The 18,592-nt window shown below is 52.3% G+C and overlaps 1 protein-coding gene across 2 annotated transcripts in view; it reads left to right on the top strand.

Annotated features, from left to right (window-relative positions):
* The window catches only part of SLCO3A1 (solute carrier organic anion transporter family member 3A1), a 208,663-nt gene that overhangs the window by 148,560 nt on the left and 41,511 nt on the right, over positions 1-18,592 (top strand). For both annotated transcript variants that reach the window (XM_037053685.1, XM_037053684.1), the window contains exon 3: positions 11,456-11,554. In XM_037053685.1, coding sequence (XP_036909580.1) covers positions 11,456-11,554 — 99 coding nt within the window. The remainder of the gene's footprint in view (positions 1-11,455; positions 11,555-18,592) is intronic.

Here is an 18,592-nt window from a genome sequence, read left to right on the forward strand (position 1 = left end):
AGTTGCCATAGCTATGGGGCCAGCCTTTCCTGTTAGCCCCTGCTTCCTGGAGTAACTAGAGAGGATCCATATGCTCACGCCCTTTTACAGCTTTTTAAAAACCTTCTTCTTTTTCGTTTTTTTAAATGGTTGTATTGAGGTATAATTTATATGCCATAAAATTCACTCATTTTATGTGCACAATTTACAGAGTTGTACAACTGTCACCACAATCTAATATTAAAATGTTCACAGCTCCCTGCTCTTTCTATTTAAAAGTGGATACCAAGTTGTGTGCCAGCCCCATCGAGCCCGTGACTGGGAAGTTTAAAACAAGGAAGCTGCGTGTTTGTATGAGACGAAACACAGTGTGCATAACGAAGGGTCTGCGGTGTCACAGGGGCTCAGTACGTAGCAGGGATTGAGTTATTGTTACTGAAGGAAACGCAGCCCCTTGAGCACACTGTGGAGACTGACCCGCTTCCTCGGGGCGTGGGGATGTGTTGTCCCGATGGGGTCAAATGCACATTCTCCTCCTTACGGCATTCACGAGGGCTCTGGACAGGGTGCCGACCCCCTCCGAGCCTCAGTTTCCTTCTCTATAAAGGGGGCCTAAGAACAGTGCCTGCCTTACAGAGCTGGTGGGGCTCCTAGGGGACAGTGTTTGTGGAGCGGAACCACTTGCCCAGGGCCTCGTCAGTGTCAGCTGATCTCAGTGGGTAGGCAGGTCCCTGTGCTTCGGGGACCATCGAAGTCGGTGTCTGCATGAGCATGTACGCCCTCGAAAGCACGAGCCCGATGGGAATTCAGATGCAGTTCTATGGCATCTTTGGCTTCCCTTTCTTCTCCTAACACCCAGAACAATGCAGGGGTCAGAGGCGCCATCCCTCCCATGTAGTACGAAATCCACACGTAACTTCTGGTCTCCCAGAGACGTGACTTCTAATGTTCTGCCGCAGCAGTGTTCACCCGGTGTGCCGGTGTGCCGTGGGGGTGTTGGAAACAGGCAACACCTGACTGTTTGGTCAGGGGCACTGATCTTGTTTCCCTCAGAGTCAGATAAAAATGACAGCAGCCAACACAACAATCGTCCAGTGTGAGTGAGTCAGAATTATACCTGTGTTTTTGTCACATCAGCAAAAATATATACTTTGGCATGCATAGAATTTTAGTAATTAGTTTATGTGCGCTGTGGGATTAAAAGGTTTAAAAATTACTGGCCTACTGTTGTCGGGAAGCCTTACTGATAACATAAACGGTTGATTAATGCATGTGCTGTAAGTTACATGTACTACATAATGCATCCTTGCAATAAAGTAGGCTGGAGACGAGAAACTGTTATTAAGAAAATCATAAAGAAGAGAAAATACCCTTATAGGACCGTAGGTAAGTTTACGCCACTTGTTTTAGGTGACAGATCAGCAGCTGAGACAAGGCCGAGGACAGCAGGCCCACGCAGTTCAGACCCACGTCGTTTCAGGGCCAGCTGGGCAACGGCCTCTCACACCTGGGGGACCGAAAGCGTGGTGTGCCTGAGGGTTAGACCTGGGGTCGAGACTCATTAAGCATTGCCAGTGGACGGCATGCACCTTTGGGGGCTGGCTTTCTAGAACTGGGAGTGTTGGTGTGTGCTGCTGTCTGCTTTTGTAGCCGGCAGCCTACCTGACTACCTGGAAGTACTTACATGTGCCCTAGGCTACCTCGTAAGGACACTGCCCTGGGACATCAGGTGGGGCAGGCAGGCTTGCGGTCAGGAGTAGAGGCACAGGAAGCTGTAATTGTTGTACCTGTCGTGCCATTAAAGGAAAACTCAGCAGCAGCCTGCAGTGATGGCGTTAAAAATTGGGCTTTTCCACTGAGCACGTCGGGTTCTAGATCGCAGGCCTCGTGAGTTCATCCCCCGCCCCCACCTTGCTCCCACTTTCAAACATGAATCAGAAGGTTTACTCCGTTCTACTTTCCTCTTTGAAAAGGAAACTAGACTCCAAACCTAATTAAGATAGCACTTCAGGTCTGTAACTAAATTCATTCACAGCCTAACTGCACTAGGGTGCCAAGCTTCCTCTGGCTGCCTTATATTGCAAAGCTAATTCAAATCACTATCCTTTATTCAGGTTTGAGCTACTAGGGAGATTTTAAAAAATTAACCCTACTCTTCTCCTGCTCAGTAGGACCACGTGGCCCCAGCCACTTTGATGCCTTCAGTAGGAGGTCCCCCACACTCCTCATTAATGAACAGCTGTGGGCATTTGGAATGTTCTGGCCAAATGGCGTTAACAACCTCACTTCTTTAGTGCCCAGAGATAGAAAGCCAAAGAATCCCAAATGACGCTTCTCTGAGCAGAGGGCCAGCTCTCGCCCCACACACAGGGTTTGGAAACGGCAGCTGCGGTGTTACCAGCCCTGTCACTCACCAGCTGTGTGACCCAGGGGATCGGAACTTCTCTGGGCTGCATTGGCCCCATCTAGGACACACTGGGTCACACACGTGTTTCACAGGGGGAGCCTTAGGGACACACAAGTGTCTGGGGATTCCTGACGTGTGCCAGGCACGGGCTGGGCTACAGAGAAGCAAGAAGGGGTGAACGGAGGTTCTCAGCCTTAGTGAGTGTGTGCTTTAAATCCACGGTTCTTGGTCCGGGGCACTCTTGTCCCCAGGGGGCATTTGGCATTCACTGAGAGCTTTTGGGTTGTCAGGACTAGGGTTAGCCCCTCCGAGGCACAGGACAGCCCTGCACAACCAAGAATTCGGTGCCTGTGGTCGCAGCGGGGCGGGGGGGGGGGGGGGGGGGGGGNGTCACAGGGGGGGGGGGGGGGGGGTGCTGAGGAACTCTGGTCTGAGCAAACCAACCCAAGTGGGTAAGTAAATAATTTCAGTGCAGAGTGACCAGAGTTAGGAGAGTGAAACGGAACACTCTGTGGGCAAGGGCCTAGATTTAGTCATTCTCCTGTGATCCAGGGCTCTGGCAGCTCTCTCAAAGCTCACCCCCATCAGCGGGGCCCAGGACCCGAAGGGCAGAGGGAGCCCAGAACAGGGCCAGACCTGCTGGTGGAGGAGGTGGCCCTCAGCAGGCTGTCCCTTTCCATTCTTCTGTCTTTTGCATCTAAAGGCCCCCACCCTCCCTCCACAAAGCTCTGCAGAATTCTGATGACTCTCTGGGGAAAGCCTTCCCCAAGGTGGCCAGGAGCCCACCCAGGGGACTCGAATCCGTGTCCCGGCTCCTTTCTCGCCTTCCCCTCTTCGAAGGACTAAAAATAAAATGGAAAGTAGTTAACATGACTCTTTTATGACAGTAACTTTTGTGCTGTTGCAATAAGGAAATAAAGTGGGGATTTTTATAGGAGGTGAACTGGGCGGCTACCCAAATTAGAATTCGGGAAGGTCAGAGAGCATGATGGAAATTGGCTTCTGTTGCGTGCGCATCGAGCTCATTCAGAAACTGCTCCTTCGAGCAAGTCCTCCTCCAAGGGGGGAGGGGTAGTGCAGAACGTGGTCTCTGGTTCAGAAAGTCCCCCTCTCAGCGCCAGTGCTGCTAGGAAACCACTCAGCCTGGGGGTGTCGACTGCTTGGCCTGCACTCAGGTTGAATAGTACCTCAAAGGGTGAAGGGGGTTCGGCGTGTAAAGGGGCTTTAAAGGTTGAACAGTCTCCTACAGTTACTGAGAAGTGCTGGGGGTGCGATGATAGCTTTGTGGTTTTGTCTCTCTTTCAGAGAGGTCCTGTGGTGGTAGTGGGCAACGTGATGTCTGGGCGTTGCTGTGACATCACTCGCAGGTAGAAGTAGATGGGGGTGTTCATGGAGAACTGGCTGTGATGGGTCTCTAGGCCTTCGTTATTTTATTCTGTTCTCTTTCCTTGTATATTTGAAATTTTCCATCCCTTAAAAATACTGATCTTTTAGGAAAGAGTTCCTGGAGATTGCTTGTGCAGCGATATGAATATGTTTAACACCAGTGGACTGTATACTTTAAAGTGGATAAGATGGTCAAATTTTGTGTTTTGTGAATTTTACCACAACTTAAACTTTATATATGTGTATCTTGTAAGGCAGTTTTTCAAAGCAGCAGCGTGCGGGGGTGGAGGGACAGAACAAGTCAGGACGAGAAGGGTGCGGCCCCGGCCTTGGGAGTTTAGGGACAACTAGTGGCAGGAGTGCCTCTGTCCTCGGCAGTGTGTGTGTGTGTGTGGGGGGGGGGCAGTGGGGGTGCGAAAGGTGACGTTTGGCCGGGATGTTCGCAGTGCCATCCTGGGTGGCCGGTCTGAGCTGGACTGCCAGGGACAGGAGGAGGAAGAGAGAGGAACAGGCAAGTCCGATGCTCCTTCTGCAGGAATGTGAGGACGCAGGCAGCGTGGCCTTGCACTTGGGGAGAACCCAGAATCCTCCCATTAGGCCGCAGTGGATGGAGACAGAAGGTATTCAGGGGACAGTATGGGGTCCTCCACCAGCCCAGCTGAGTAACCTGGACTCAGGAACAGATGCAGCATGAGCTACAATCAGTCCCTTTCTGACCTCTCACAGATACATGTCAGAGACAGAGTCCGTTGAAGCTGAGTGTCACCTGCCTTGGAAATATTTTCCTGTAGCATTAGGGCTTACAAAATAATCAGTGGCACAGGGCACTCTTCCCCGTGGGCAACACTAACCCACCAGGGTAGCTGGGGGCACCGGCGCCGCGAGGGAGCATCAGGTCCTTGAGCAGCTGCGGCCTCTCCTCTGGTCCTCATTCTTCAGTGTGACACCCAGGGAGGGAACATGTCATTTCATCTCTCAGGCCCTTGGTGTCCCCCTCTGTGAGATGAGGAGCCAGGTCACCTCTGAAGTCTCTGATTGCTCCGTGACTAAGAGTACATGGTGACCGGCCATTAGTAGGGCCATTCTCCATGGGCAGCTGCCTTTGTCATGATTTAGGGACCTGGATGTGACAAGCCCTTGTTCCTTCTGAGTAACCTGAACCCAGTGAGTCTGTGACTGGGAGCCCTTCCTTCCTCAGCTGTCACCAAGCCTGCGTCAGTGGGCTCATCTGTTCTTCCCTGTGAAGGGCACTGTGTGAGATGCCTGCACAGTGACCATGGTGCTGGTGTGTCTGTCTTTGTTCCTTGGGGATTCCAGTAGCGTCTCACTTAGTTAATAGGTTTCAAAAGAGTTTGGATGGTGCAACGTGGAGGGTATTTCGAAAGAACTGAGAACTCCTCAGCCCAATAAGCAGCACACCCTTCACCCTCAACCCCCAGACTGAGAACCGAGCCTTTAGAAGACCTGGCTCAGCCCACTGACCCCGCCACTCAGCTTTGTTCCTGAGTCTCTGGTGCAGTCTCTGGGGAAGGCAGCCCAGTAGTGGAGGTAGTGATTTTCAGACCTCTGGCCGTGGGACCTTTCTTTAGAGAAAACTGTATGAGTTTCCTGGGGCTGCCATGATAATTGCCACAAACTTGGTGGCTTAAAACAACAGAAGGACCGGAGTCCGAAATCCCAGTATGGGCAGGGATGTGCTCTCTGGAGGTTCTAGGGTCCTTGCTTTCTCCCAGCTTCTGGTGGCTGCAGGCGTCCCTTGTTTGTGACTGTGTCACTCGGGTCTCTGGCTTCACATGGCCTCTTCTCCCTCTGGCTCTTCTCCATGTGTATACACTATCAGGACACTGGGACTCGTGGGCCCATGGGGATAATCCAGGATGATCACATGTCGAGATCCTTAATGACACCTGCCAAGATCATTTTTCCAAATAAGGTCACAGTCACAAGTTCCCAGATGTGCTCATATCTTTTGAGAACCATCATGCAGCCGCTAGACACCTTACACAGGAGGCCACATGGCAGAATAAGAAGGAAAGGTCCCTGGTTACAGCACATTCAGCCCCCTCCCACACCGCTGCCCGGCTGCCTCAGGAGCCCGGGTTAAAACTAGGGCTTTAGTGGAGATTTGGGAGACTTTAGAGCCAAATCCTAGGACAGAAATGGGCTGGGCATAGCCAAGGCGACTTGACGTTTCCATTGCATCATCTGAAACTGGGGTACTTGGGTCGACCCCACAGTGTGTGGTCTGAATGAGCCCGCCCGCCCTCAAGTCATTCCTTTCCTCTCCTCTCCCCCTGAGGCACCCCACCCCGTGGGAACTGATGATGGGTGTGATGGTCATGCATCTAACTGCAGGGCAGGCTGGGCAGGGTCCCTAGACAAGAATGCTGCTTCTGGCTTTCAGCAATGATCAAGAGTTTGTAGAACTGCAGGGATAAGGGGGGGTTCCCCTTGGGAGAAACAGGGGTGCTCCTCAAGCTTTCTCAGTTCAAGGGGCACACGACAGTCCACACTACACAGATCCTGGTGTCCACCAGGCCCTGCGCCCTGCCTCTGTGTGGGCCAAGCCAGGCTGAGACCCGCTGCAGCCCGGCTGCCTTCAAGCAGGGTTTCTCAGCCTTGGCACCGGTGGTATTTTAGGCTGGGTCGTTCTTTGCTTCGGGGCTGGCCCGTGCATGGTGTGCTGTCAGCATTCCTGGCCTCCGCCCACTGGGTGCCAGTAGCACCCCCCCCCCCCCCCACCGGGATAACCAGATTTGTCTGCAGACGTGGTCAGGTGTCCTGGTTAAAAACCACTGCTCCTGAGACACTGTCCTCTCCTGAGCTCTAGTCTGTCAGGTGTCAGAACTGAGACAGTCATCCCCCTTGTAAAAAAATTTTTTTAAATTAGAGACACAGGTTGCTGCCTGCCCTGTGCTTCTGCTGGGAAGAGTTCCATCCAGTCCCTTCAGTCACCCAGCCAGAACAGGCTTTGTTTTCTGGCTTTACCTAGTTGTCTCCTGTTCCCTCATCTCCAGGCAGAACCAGGGGTGATTTTCTGTGGAAAGGAGGCTCACAGTGTCTGGTCCAGCTAACACTGCTGTGAGTTTACCCAGTCTGCTCTCAGGCGGGCCATGAGGACTGGGCCCAGGGACCCGCCCAGGTGGGCACGGTGCTGTCCCGTGTCCTGCTGTCTGTCTGTGTGCCCTTAAAAGGGGACATTTCCTCAGCAGCTTCTCTTCCCTGTTCTCCAGTCTGTGAGATAGACTCCCGTCTTTCAAATGTGCTTAGGGAAATTCAGCATCTACCCATGTAATTTTACAGAAAAGCCGTCTTCCAGGACTGAGATACAGGTCAGTCAGTATTGATTCAGCCTCAGAGTCTTGAGAGCAGACTGCAGAGCAGTTGGGGTGGCCAGAGATGACGTGACTTTCAAGTGCCCCCCCCCCCACTCATCCTGCTTTCTGTGCTTTTACTCACTTTGGGGAGCGCCTTCACACCTGTGTGTGTGTGTGCAGCACTCGAGAAGGGGCCCCAGTCCTCTTGTGTCTGGAATGGGGGAGAGGCTTGGGAAATTCCCGGAAGATTGCCCAGCTGCAAACCCTAAAATCTCACAGTTGGGGGCCATCTTATCTGCCTTCTTTACCACCCAGCAGGAAAATCCTCTCCTTCAGTCCTGATACCCAGTCCCTCAGCCTCTGCTCTTACACAGCCCCAGTGGTGAAGAGCTCATTACCTACTAAGAAAGCCAGTCCACCTGTTCCCAATGTTCCTGGTCACTGCTTTGTCATAAGCTGGTCCCTGCTATAGGCAAGAATGCCGCTGAAGAGAAGCTGGTGCTTGACTCTCCCACCTTAAACTACAAACCTCCCGCCACACAGGGAAGAGTAGTACTTGGCATGAGATGGTGTCTGGCACCCTCTGGTGGCTGACATGGGGAAACGCCTCAGTGTTTTCCCTTCCACTGATGGTGGACCAGACCCTGAGTTGAGGATGCATAAAACTGAGGGCAAGAGATCCCTCAACACTGAGCAAGGGACAGAGTCCCCCATGGGCACATGTGTATGTACTTGAATCAGCTCTGTGTCCTTCATGCCACCCAGCTTCTAATGACAGGCAGGCTAAGACTCAGAGCAGGGCCTTCAGGACCCTGAAGACACTGGGTGCTTTAGAATTTATTAGGATTTTCACGGCCTGCAGCTTTTCTGAAGCCGTTTCCTCCTGCCAAGTGGTGGGTTGGAGGAAGTGCAGGATTGGGGCCCACAGAACCTGAGCTCCTCTCCAGCTGTGTGGCCACAGGCTGGTAACCTAACTTCTCTGTGCCTCAGTTTCTTCATTTGTGAACTAACGACGAAAAGACCCATGTTTCCTGGGGGCTGTGAGGGTTAAATTATAGGCAATGTCTGAAGTCCCTGGTGCCTGAGAGGCACTTGGTGGGGTGAGTGTGTTGCTGCAGCTAGTGATGCATCTGTATGGCCCGAAAGAAGTGGCAGTGGGTTCTCAGTCCTGAGCAGCAAAGACTAAAGTGGGTCACTTCAGGTGACTGCCTGAGCACCGTGGTGAAATACCAGGAACTTGGAAGTGACCTGTGGGAGCTCCACCCGCTGGGCCTGGGCCTGACGCTGGGCCTGCGGTCTCCCTGAGGCCACCGAGAAGACTCATTCTGGTCCCGGAGTCCCTCCGAGGTGCCTATTTCGCCCCATCATCACCTCTACGGATAGTCCTGACTCGAGATCCAACCCCAGCCCTCAGCTGTGAGTAAGACACTCCCCTTGTCTGATTTTCTGTGGTTCTGGGGCCACACCCAGGCTCTGTGTGAGAAGTACTCGTCCAGATAGGTGTTCAGCGGACGTGTTTCGGAACATGCTCCCTGCTGGGTTTGCGTCCTGCCGATCCTCATCCCCGCACAGGGTGCCCAGTGTGGGCTCCCTCTCGGTGCCTGGGAGTCTGGGAGGGCCCCGCTGATAATGTCCACTGACTCATCTGGCTCTTCTCCTGCCTCCTGCCATTGGATGGCACTCTGCAGTTTTTAAGTATCATCCAGTTCATTGTCACCTGAGATCTCCACACTAGTGGGTCTTGGTCTTGAGGCTTGTATTGTTTGCTAGGGTTTTCATAACAAAGTGACTTAAACAACAGACATTTATTCCTCAATGTTCTGGAGGCTAGAAGTCTGAGATGGGGTTGTCAGCACATTTGGTGCCCTCCTGGTGTCTCTTCTTCTTATAGGGACACCAGTCTTTCTTCTTATAGAGACCACAGTGGTCTCATTGAACTTAATCACATGTTTACCAGTCCCGTTTCCAAGTGCACCTTCTGAGGTCCTGGGGCATTAGGACTTCAACACGTGGGCTGGGGGTAGGATGGGGATACGATGCAGCCTGTAACAGGAGGTCAGCAGGGCAGGTCACTGCCCCGTTTTACACCTGGAGCTCCCCAGGCTAAGGTGCATGGAACTTCATTTTTGCCCCCAGGGAGACTGTCAAACTGTAGAAACAGGCCCAGATTAGGTGCTATGGCTGAAGACGAAAAGGGAAAGAAGAGAGAAAATTTAGGGAGACTCCATGGAGGAGGTAGCATTTCAGGAAAGTCCTGAATGGAGGGTGGAACTTTGGTGGCACTGCTCAGAGTCTGGAGAAAAGGGAAAAACCGGGTTGAGGACCCCCAGGAGTCAGGCCTAGGAACTAGACAGCACCAAGGCCACGCCGGGTATGCTAGGCAGAGTTCCGTATTGAGCACGCAGTTGTGGGGGCACGCAGGGCTGCCTTGGCTGGCTTCACAAGAGAGCAGGCTTCTGCCCCCATGTGCACTGACTTCACTTTGTCCATGGTTAGTATCCGGCAGCCCAACTACCTTTCAGGACTGACGTCAGATAGGGTTCATGTCCTTACCTTTTCCCATGCGCCCAGATGCATTTGAGTACCAACTGGTTCCTTGGTCAAGGTCAGCAAAGGCAGAGACCAGTGGTTCTCGGTCTGGCTGCACATGCAGTCACCTGGGAGCTCGGGTGAAGTCCCAGTGCCCAGGCTGTACCCCAGACCAGCTACATCAAGGATGTAGACATAAGGATGGGACATAAGTATCAATAATAGTGTTAAAAGTTTCCCAGGTGATTCCAGTGTGCAGCCAACTCTGAGACCCAGCAATATGGCTGCTTTAAGAGTGGGCAGGCCTGATATTGTGGAAAGCGGTTCATAAACTCTGGCACATACCATGGGTTTTAGCAATATTAGTGTTTTGTTTATGAACTTTGCAGTGGGGATAATTCTAATACATAAATATGTCGAGTGAATAGTTACCCCTTCATCCTCTCATCCCTCCTACCCACCCCCACCCTCCCAGATAAGCAAGGTCAGTGACATAATGCTGTCAGGCTCTTGGCTGTGGGCACCAGATACATATGTATCCTAGGTCTTGCAGGCTTCCTGCTGTTTATAGATCATGTTTTATTCATGCACCTGAGGTGCAGAACACTCTTTAGGGGAGAGATTTCAGCCTGCATATTTGAAGACAGATTAATGCATTTGTATAAACTAAGGGTATGGAGGCTGATGGGAGTGAGAAAAGCAATGTGCTGACTGGAGGTTTCACGGGCAGTTAGGAAGTGGAGGACACAAGCCAGGACTCTGAATTCTCTAGGCTCATGCTGCCCCCTAGTGGGGAAGAGCCACAACCAACCTGAGCCTCCTCTGCACTCGACCCACTTGAAGGGCATCCCCTCTGTGAACAGGCCAGAATTACCCTCCACTGAAATCAGGTTCCTTCTGGTCGCAGTCATCTCCTGCTTTGTTCTTCGTGTGCTGTGTGGACCCATCAACACCCACACGTCCTGCTGGCTGCTTGGGTCGCATCGACACACATACTGATTGCCTCCAGGGAGCCAGCTTGATGGAAGGGCTGCCCCTTTATTCTTGCCTTTATCTCCAGGAGCTGGAGGACTGTTAGTGCTTGGGAAGTGTCTACCAAAGTGAAACTTAGTCCAAGAGGTCAAGACTGTGGGTTTCAGTTTGAGCTATTTTTCTGAAATGATCAAAAAGATTGGTGTGAAACTCTAGGCAGTACATCCATCAGCTACTTACGTGTGTCTAGTACCGTCTTGGTAAGTCATGTGGGGAAGCCTGGGACCTGAACCACCGTTAAAACAACAGCAGATTGCAACTGCAGAATCTGGGGGACCCGCAAGATTGCAGTGAATAAATGCCCGATCAGATATTGTCAAAGTGTGCTGTTATGTCAGCTCTGTTACTTGCTGAACTTAAGGCCCATAAAGATTTCTTTACATTTGAAAGTAATTTGTGGCTTCAGTTTTTCTCACTCTCCAAATAAATGAAAAAGCAAAACTCTCAAAAATGTTGACGGCAGAAAAATTGTTCAGGGTCTGACGTGTCTGTATTTTAGTGTTTGGCATGATGCAGGGGCAGAGTCCCCTAAAAGTAGGTGTACTTGGGGCCCACAAGTATTTTAGAGTGACCTGCTAAAAGATTATGGAATTCTTGCATAGTACAGAGTGCTTCCACAGAGTTTCCAGGATTTAGAAATATGAGCTTCCCCCTTCTGGGATTTTTAGACTAGTTTCTGTAGCATCGTGTGTATAACCAGACATCTCATAGGATTGATGTAAAACCACCTTCTTGACCTTCGACTTGTGCTCATTGAATGACCTCTGTCTTCTTTAACTTAATCTTTGTTTCATCTCTTTTTCAGGAATCCTGTTCACAATGCTGGTGTTTGGACCAGCCTGTGGATTTATCCTGGGCTCTTTCTGTACCAAAATCTATGTGGACGCTGTCTTCATTGATACAAGTAAGGCATATCTCTGTTTCTGAAACGCCATCCTCACGCCTTTCCTCCCGGCCTTGTAAAGGCACCGACTGCCTGTGGGCCTGGGGCCTTCCTGCTCAGGGGCAACCGTGACGTAGGCATCCCTGTGGTGTGGGGGGCTTGCCTGAGATGAGAAGGAAGGGGCAGGCGTTGTGGGTCCAGGGGGTCTGGATTCAAGTCTGTGTTCTGCTGTTGTCTACTTGGAGGCTGAGTAACTCCCTGTGGTCGATTTTACCCCTCACCTGTAAATGAGGGAAGTGGTAATTGTGTCTTCCTCACAGGGCTCTTGTAAGAACCGGATGAGAGGCTAGAGGTGGGAGGGCCTGGCGTGTGTGCGTGCTCACTGAATGCTGACCTGTTAGCCTACCTGAGGACCCTACTGTGTAAACTGAAAGTTGAAGCGTGTGTTCTGGAAGTGCAAGTGTGCATATGGGCTCAATAAGACCGAGTGTTTGGACATCTTTCCTGTGAGACATGATTGTGGTGGCCTTCAGGAGGAAGCATTACCACGTCTCAGAACTTTCAAACAACGCCTTTTGTGTTCTTAGCAAGAAGAGCACTGTTATTTCTCAGATTGCTTCAGGCGCCCCAAATCCTTTGCACACTTGGAACAGCATGGCAGCCAGGATGGGCTAGGTTTTGCAGCACTAACAAAGAGTTCCCCAATCTGCGTTGTTTGGCACGACCAGTGTATCCTTCAGTCACGTTGCATGTCTAGCTCAGCTTGGTGGTGCTGGATAAGGGTAACATTTGGCTCATTGTGGTCACAGAAGTTTCATCTGACCCCAGCCCTCACACTTTCCGGAGCAAGAAACCAGACTGTGGTAGTTGCCTACTCACTCTTGAAGCTTCTTCTCAGAAATGATGCATTTTTTCTAGTCACTTTTCAGTGGCTAAAGCAAGTCCCTTTGTGCATTAGTTGTCTATTGCTGTGTAACAAATTAGCCCTGACATAGTGACCTAGAACAACAGACAGTTACCTCAGGGTCTGTTTCTGTGGGTCTGGGGTCCACCCGGGAGCAGCGTTGCTGTTGGTTCTGGGTCAGGGTACTGCATGAAGCTGCAGTCAGGGTGCCAACCTGGTCTGCGGTTATCTCAGAGCTCACCTGCAGGAAGGTTCGCTTTCAGGCTCACTCCTGTGGATCTCTCCACAGGGCCACCTGCCCCGCAGGGAGCAACCCACAAGAGGATGAGAGAGAGCCCCTGAGACATGAGTCACAGCCTTCTTATAACCCAGTCTCAGAAGCGACATCTCATTGCTTCAGCTGCATCCTGTGTGTGAGACACAGGCCATTTGTTTCAGTCTGTCCTCGGGACTAGGGATTCTCATACAAGGGTGCCAAGGGGTGGGCATCCTCGGAGATTATCTTAGTCTCTGCTTGCCACAGGTGGTCATACCTCTACCTCAAGCCCAGAAGCGAATGTTATTCCCGTGCGGTTAAGTGAATACAGAAGCCACATTCCCTTTCTCCCTGAAAACGGTGGGAGGGAAGTAATTCCCGCTTCTCCTCATTGCTGATCTGTCTTCGGGATCAATAAGAACTCCCAGTCCCTGCGTTCTCCATCCATCATCTCCCGACAGTGCTAAATTACTAACTCATCCCAAAGAAATAATGCGGCTTTAAATCCAATCAAGTCACTTTGTGATTCACTCCATTAATCCCACTGATATATTTACTTGTAGTTAATGATGTTACAAATTTCCAAGTGGGGGAAGAAAAGGAATGCTCAAACACAGGCTCATTTATTTACTCTTTAAAGCACTGCCCTGCTGGGGAGGTGTCAGACACTGCTCTTCTGCAGGAGTCGGGTGGCTCTTTGTGGCCTGTTTGGGGCGGTGAAAGGTCAGAGAAAGAGCACATGGAGCGAGTCAGCTGCCGTCTGAACTCCTGTGGACAAAAAAGCCAGCTTCCACTGCTCCCTTGAAGGCCACACAGGACAGGAACAGTAGACAGGGTCGGGAAAGGCACGCACACCCAGTGTGACAGGGAAGCCCCCTGGACGGGAAGCCATGGGGCCCAGCAGTGTGCCTGCCCTTGGCACGTGCGCACTGGCCCTCTGGGATCAAGGCCTGTAGGTGAACACAACTTGAACCGAAAAGAATCCCAGGCGTCATTCCTTTCCAGCATTATGCAAGTGAGGAGACTGAGGCTAAGAGAGGGACAGGGATGTCCCTAACCCAAGGGTGGGTCCTGAGTTAGCATGAGGGTATTTTCACTTCAGGAGTCCCTTCACTGAACTCCCTCCCGGAGTGACCAAGGGGTGGACAGGTGGCAGCAGGGGGCTCAGCTTGTCCACTCACCGTCCCCTCAGCATGCCGTGCCTCTGCCCAGGCTGTCCTCACTCCATTCCACCCAACACCTTTCATCCTTCAAGACCCAGTGTGAAGCCTCCTCTCCTGTGGGTCTGGGCCCCTCGGCAGTTTGAAGCCCCCGTGAGTAAGGGAGGTGGGCACATTCGGTCCAGTCTCACTGGCAGCGGCCTCCCCGTAACAAATTGGTAGTTGGACTCCGGCCTGAGTGTCTCAGGGAAGGGAGAGTGCCTTATGAGCCACTCACTTGTCTGTCTGTGTCCCCTCTGAAGGCCACAGCATGCTGGTGCTGCTTCTCACCAGCAGAGGGCAGAAGAACACAACTCATTCTATGAGGGAGCCAGCTGTAGACTTCTGGAGTCCCCAGCAATTTTTATTTTCCCAATCCTGTGACTGAAACTGGTTCTTTCTGTGAATGGATTGGGGCTGTGAATTAAGGAGGGTGTTCTCAGGTCTTTAGGGATGACCCTCGACTGCCTTTTCCTCTCTGAGACAGGGCCCCTCATTAGAGCTGTCCAGGCTGTGGGAGCATGTCCTGAAACATGACTACACAGGGGCCACGTGCACGGCCCCTTGTCTCTGAAATTTCACCTGGGAGCCAGGTGGCGGACCTGGCAGAGCAGCTGGGGGGCAGGCCCGGCAGGTTCCTGGAGGGCCCCGTTATAGGACAGGTGAAGGAGAGAATGTGCCTATTCTGATGCAGCCTGGCAGTGGCTGAGGACGCTGGGTTGAAAGGGAGAGACCCGTGAGGAGGCCTGGGTGTGAGGCCTTTGAGTAGGTGGAGTGGGATGCAGGGGAGACGGTGGGCTGTAGGACAGCCTGCAGTGGGGTGGTGAGGCCTGACAGCCGGCCGAGACGCGGGGTTCTGCCGCTGCCCGTCTCACCTGTGTTGGATCTTGGCATGGCGCCCTTTTCACTCCTTTAGGAGGACAGGTACTTCCTCTGACAGTGGGGAGGGAACAATGTGTCCTGCAGGAGTTCCCGTGGAAGAACTTGGTAAAAGTGGGGGCCAGTCACGAACAGAACCTAGAGAAAAAGGACTCGGTAGCAGAATGTGCCCCATCGGACCTACCTTAACAATGGGCATATCAGAAGCAGGAGATGGATGGCAGCAGCCCGAAGGGACCACTTACTGAAGCTCTGGACCGTTGGAACTCAGAAGCTCTCCAACTGGACCGTTGGAACTCAGAAACTCCCACAGGAACTCGTATCCCACTTACCAGACCGGGCGTCCTCGGCATCAATGAGCCCTCCGTGCTGCTGTGGGCTCAGACCTCCATCTGAACCCCAGCCACACCCCTTTCGTGCTGTGTGGTCTCAGGGACACGGCTCTGCGCATGGATGATGTGAGTTCATCATGCAAAGCACTTGGCTCCTGCTGGAGTATTGTAAGCACACGGTAAAGTTAAGTGTGATGAAGAGCTGAAGAGGTTAACTCGTTTCTGCAGCTAGTAGGGTTCAGACCCCAGACCTGTCTGGCCCCAAACTGAGCAGCTGGCTTCCCCAAAGCCTCTCCAGCAGTGTAGCCAGGAGACTGCCCTGGCCTCAGACAAAGGCCTTGCTGAAGTGACCTGAGCTCACCAGCCCGTCCATGCAGACTTGGCTTAAGGCATGTGCTACAGGGGTGTGTGAGTCGTCTGTCTGCCTCACGGAAAAGGCCGACAAGCAGAGAGCCCCTGTGAGGCCACTCTGGGGCTGGCCGCTGTCCCCAGCTCCCTCCCTGTTGGACCAATCAGCCCGACGGCTGGGATCTGAGTGTTCCACACTGCCCTCCACCCTCAGCCCCTGCCTGTCTCCACTGCCTAATTAGGTCTGTAACTTAATGATACTCTTGGAATTCTTGGGTCAGCAGAAGTTTCACAAACTAGGTTAGACAAATAGGTAAATGGACTGAAAAAAAAATCTAGAAAGTACCCAGAGAGCCATAGTATGGCTTACTCATCAGTATGGTCCAGGAAAAAGAAGTTAATGTCCCCAGTTTGCTGTGATCTGCCCTTCTCACAATCTCGAGTATCCTCATGGGTTGGTCGATTGGTTGGTTTCAAGCTGATTCAACCCTATTTCCAGTAAATTTTCCTCCAGACACACAAGGGTAATTGTGTTCAGAAGCAGGAGGAAATCCCGATCCCCTAGGTTTACCTGACCTTCAACAAGGGAACACACAGCAGCTGAAAGTTTGCTCAGCTTACCCAACAAAACCACAAAAGCCCTCTGAATGTCAGAGTTCCGGCCATGGAAGGGTTAGAACCACAGATGGCGCGAACCTGGACCCCTTCTAAGCCTACAGATGCCTACGCAGAGGCAGCCCCACGCTGCGCCAGCCTTGTGACAAGTGGACGTTTCCGTCGTGGTGATGCAGTGTGGGGCTGCCCACCCCCGACTCCGGGGCCTGTTCTAGCGACTTCCTTCTGCCTGCAGTGCCCCGAGGGTGCCATGCCCTGGGTACTGCCCCTGCCCCATTCTTTCTAACGTCTTTCTCCATCTGTGACTCTGGTTCATTGGCACTTTGATACATCTAAGTAAATGAGACAGACTGGTGCTTTTCGGTTTTGTTCTGTGCATCTGACTATTGCCAAGAGACTGAAAGCAACTTTTTAAGATCAAGATACTAACTAGAACCAGATTGAAAGAGTAGAGGTTTTCTTGCCTCACCTTAGACTACACCTCAAACAGTACTTTTCCTCTTCCAAGCCTTCCCAAGACCACTTTTCTTAAAGAGCATGGTTTTCATTGGCTAAGCCTTTTGTATTAGTCAGGGTAGGCTAGGTTCTGCTGCGGTAACAAACACTCTCAACAGCCCAGTGACTCAGGATAGGAAAGGTTTATTTCTTGCTACACAGTATACCCAACGCAGGTCTGCAGGGACATTTCGTTCACTTCAGCCTTTCGGACACTGCCTCAGTTAGGAGGATTCCGCAAGGGAGCATGCAGTCAGAGGGGCAGAATGTGGCAGTGACGCACCAGCTGACATGCACTCGCCGCCTCACAGGAAGTATGTGACACATTTTACTGGGAGAAACTATGGTGCATGGCCACACCTGGGAGGTGTAGTCCTCCTTGTTTTCAGAAGAGAAGCCCCACATGCAGATCTCGGTGACATTTACCACACCATTGTCTGGTAGCCGATATGGACGACTCTCCCTCAACATTAAGAATGCCAGAACAGTTACCTTCTTAGCAGGTGGAGAGTTTCACCATACCAGCCAAAATACCTCCTAAAAAGACCATTTGTTGCGGAGACAGGGAGAGAAAGGAGGGGTAGTAGAACAGACATTTCTCAGACCAGGCCGAGAACCAGTTGTCTTCTTGGGAAGCACCAGGATCAGTGTGCAGCCCCGCTCCTAAGCTCACCCTGTCCTGCAGGCAGCGTGCCCCCACACCGCCTAGTGTCTTCTCTGCATCCGTTTCCACTCCCTGGCACAGTGCTCTGGGCATTTGGAGTGGGGGAAATTCAGTATCTCCCAAAGTACTCAGCTGTGATTTCCTGTACCTGCAGAGTCCTGCCCTCTCCACACCTTCCTGTGGGCCCCTCTCTCCTTGCCCGAGTGGGCACACACCCTTTAGTCTGACACAGATCACATGTTCTTCTCGTGTTACAAATCACGAGCAAGTGTTGCCTTTCCACGCACCTGCACAGGCCTTCGGGAGCGAGTCGACGCGCTCACACAGACATCGGCCTCCCCCAGCTCAGGCCCTCTGCCCGGGTGTGCCTCACACACAGCAGAGTCTCGCCACCTTCCCAGCTGAGACACGGCTCTCTGCATGCTGCTCAAGTTGCCCCTCAGACCTGTGCCGGGATTTCTCTCTCTACTGGCCCACATCTGCTCTGGCTTTCAGCTCGCCCTTCCTGGAGCCCAGGATACTGGAGGGGGTGCTGTAGCTTCCTTTCATGACCCTCCGTGTTCATTTGTTGCCAGCCACAGGTGAAGATGCAGCGAGAGGCTGGTGGAAACCTCCCTGCTCAGCTGCTGGGGGCAGCCCCACTCATTTACTCCTCTTTTGTGCACGTGAAGATGCTTTCACGTTCGCCTTGTGTTTTCCCGGGCTGCCTTCTTTTCAGAAAATCTGTATCTTGAAGTTCTCAGTCCTATAAATAGGCACCTCAAAGTAAACTTAATAGGATCTACCATACATGAAGAGCCCACTGTGTGTCAGGTGGTTCTTGCTCATTACCTCTCATGCCTGCAAGCATTCTGTTTTGGACCAGATGAGGCTGAGGCTCAGGAGGGTTAAGCTTACCTAGTGCTGCACGCTAGTGAGTGGCAGAGCTGGGTTTCAGCGCCCAGCCCACCAGAGCTGCAGACTCTGCTCTCCAGCATGCAGCTGCACCAAAGCATCTGGTCCCGCGGAGTCCCCTGGTTATTGCTGCTGGGTCGATGTCAAGGTCTCCAGGACAGGGACCAGGACCACCAATGTTCCATGACCGCCTTGCCATCTGCCAAAGAGTAGGTGGTCTAGGCTCACTGCACAAAGCCCAGGAATTAAGCATCCCCCGAGGGCCCTCCAGGGAGCCCCAGACAACATCCAAGCTGTTGGGAGGGGCCCCCAGTGCAGCACAGCAGTGCCCTCGGCATCGGAATGCCTGTGTTCCACCTCCAGCTCTGTGAACTTGGGCAAGGTCTCCAACCTTTCTAAGCCCCATGTTCTCCAGATACATAAAATGGATAACAGGATGATTATAGGGTTATGGGAAGGGTTGGCAGGCAGAG

Source organism: Sturnira hondurensis, unplaced genomic scaffold, assembly GCF_014824575.4.
Source record: "Sturnira hondurensis isolate 20B ecotype Veracruz unplaced genomic scaffold, ASM1482457v3 Scaffold0007865, whole genome shotgun sequence".
Lineage (NCBI taxonomy): Eukaryota > Metazoa > Chordata > Mammalia > Chiroptera > Phyllostomidae > Sturnira > Sturnira hondurensis.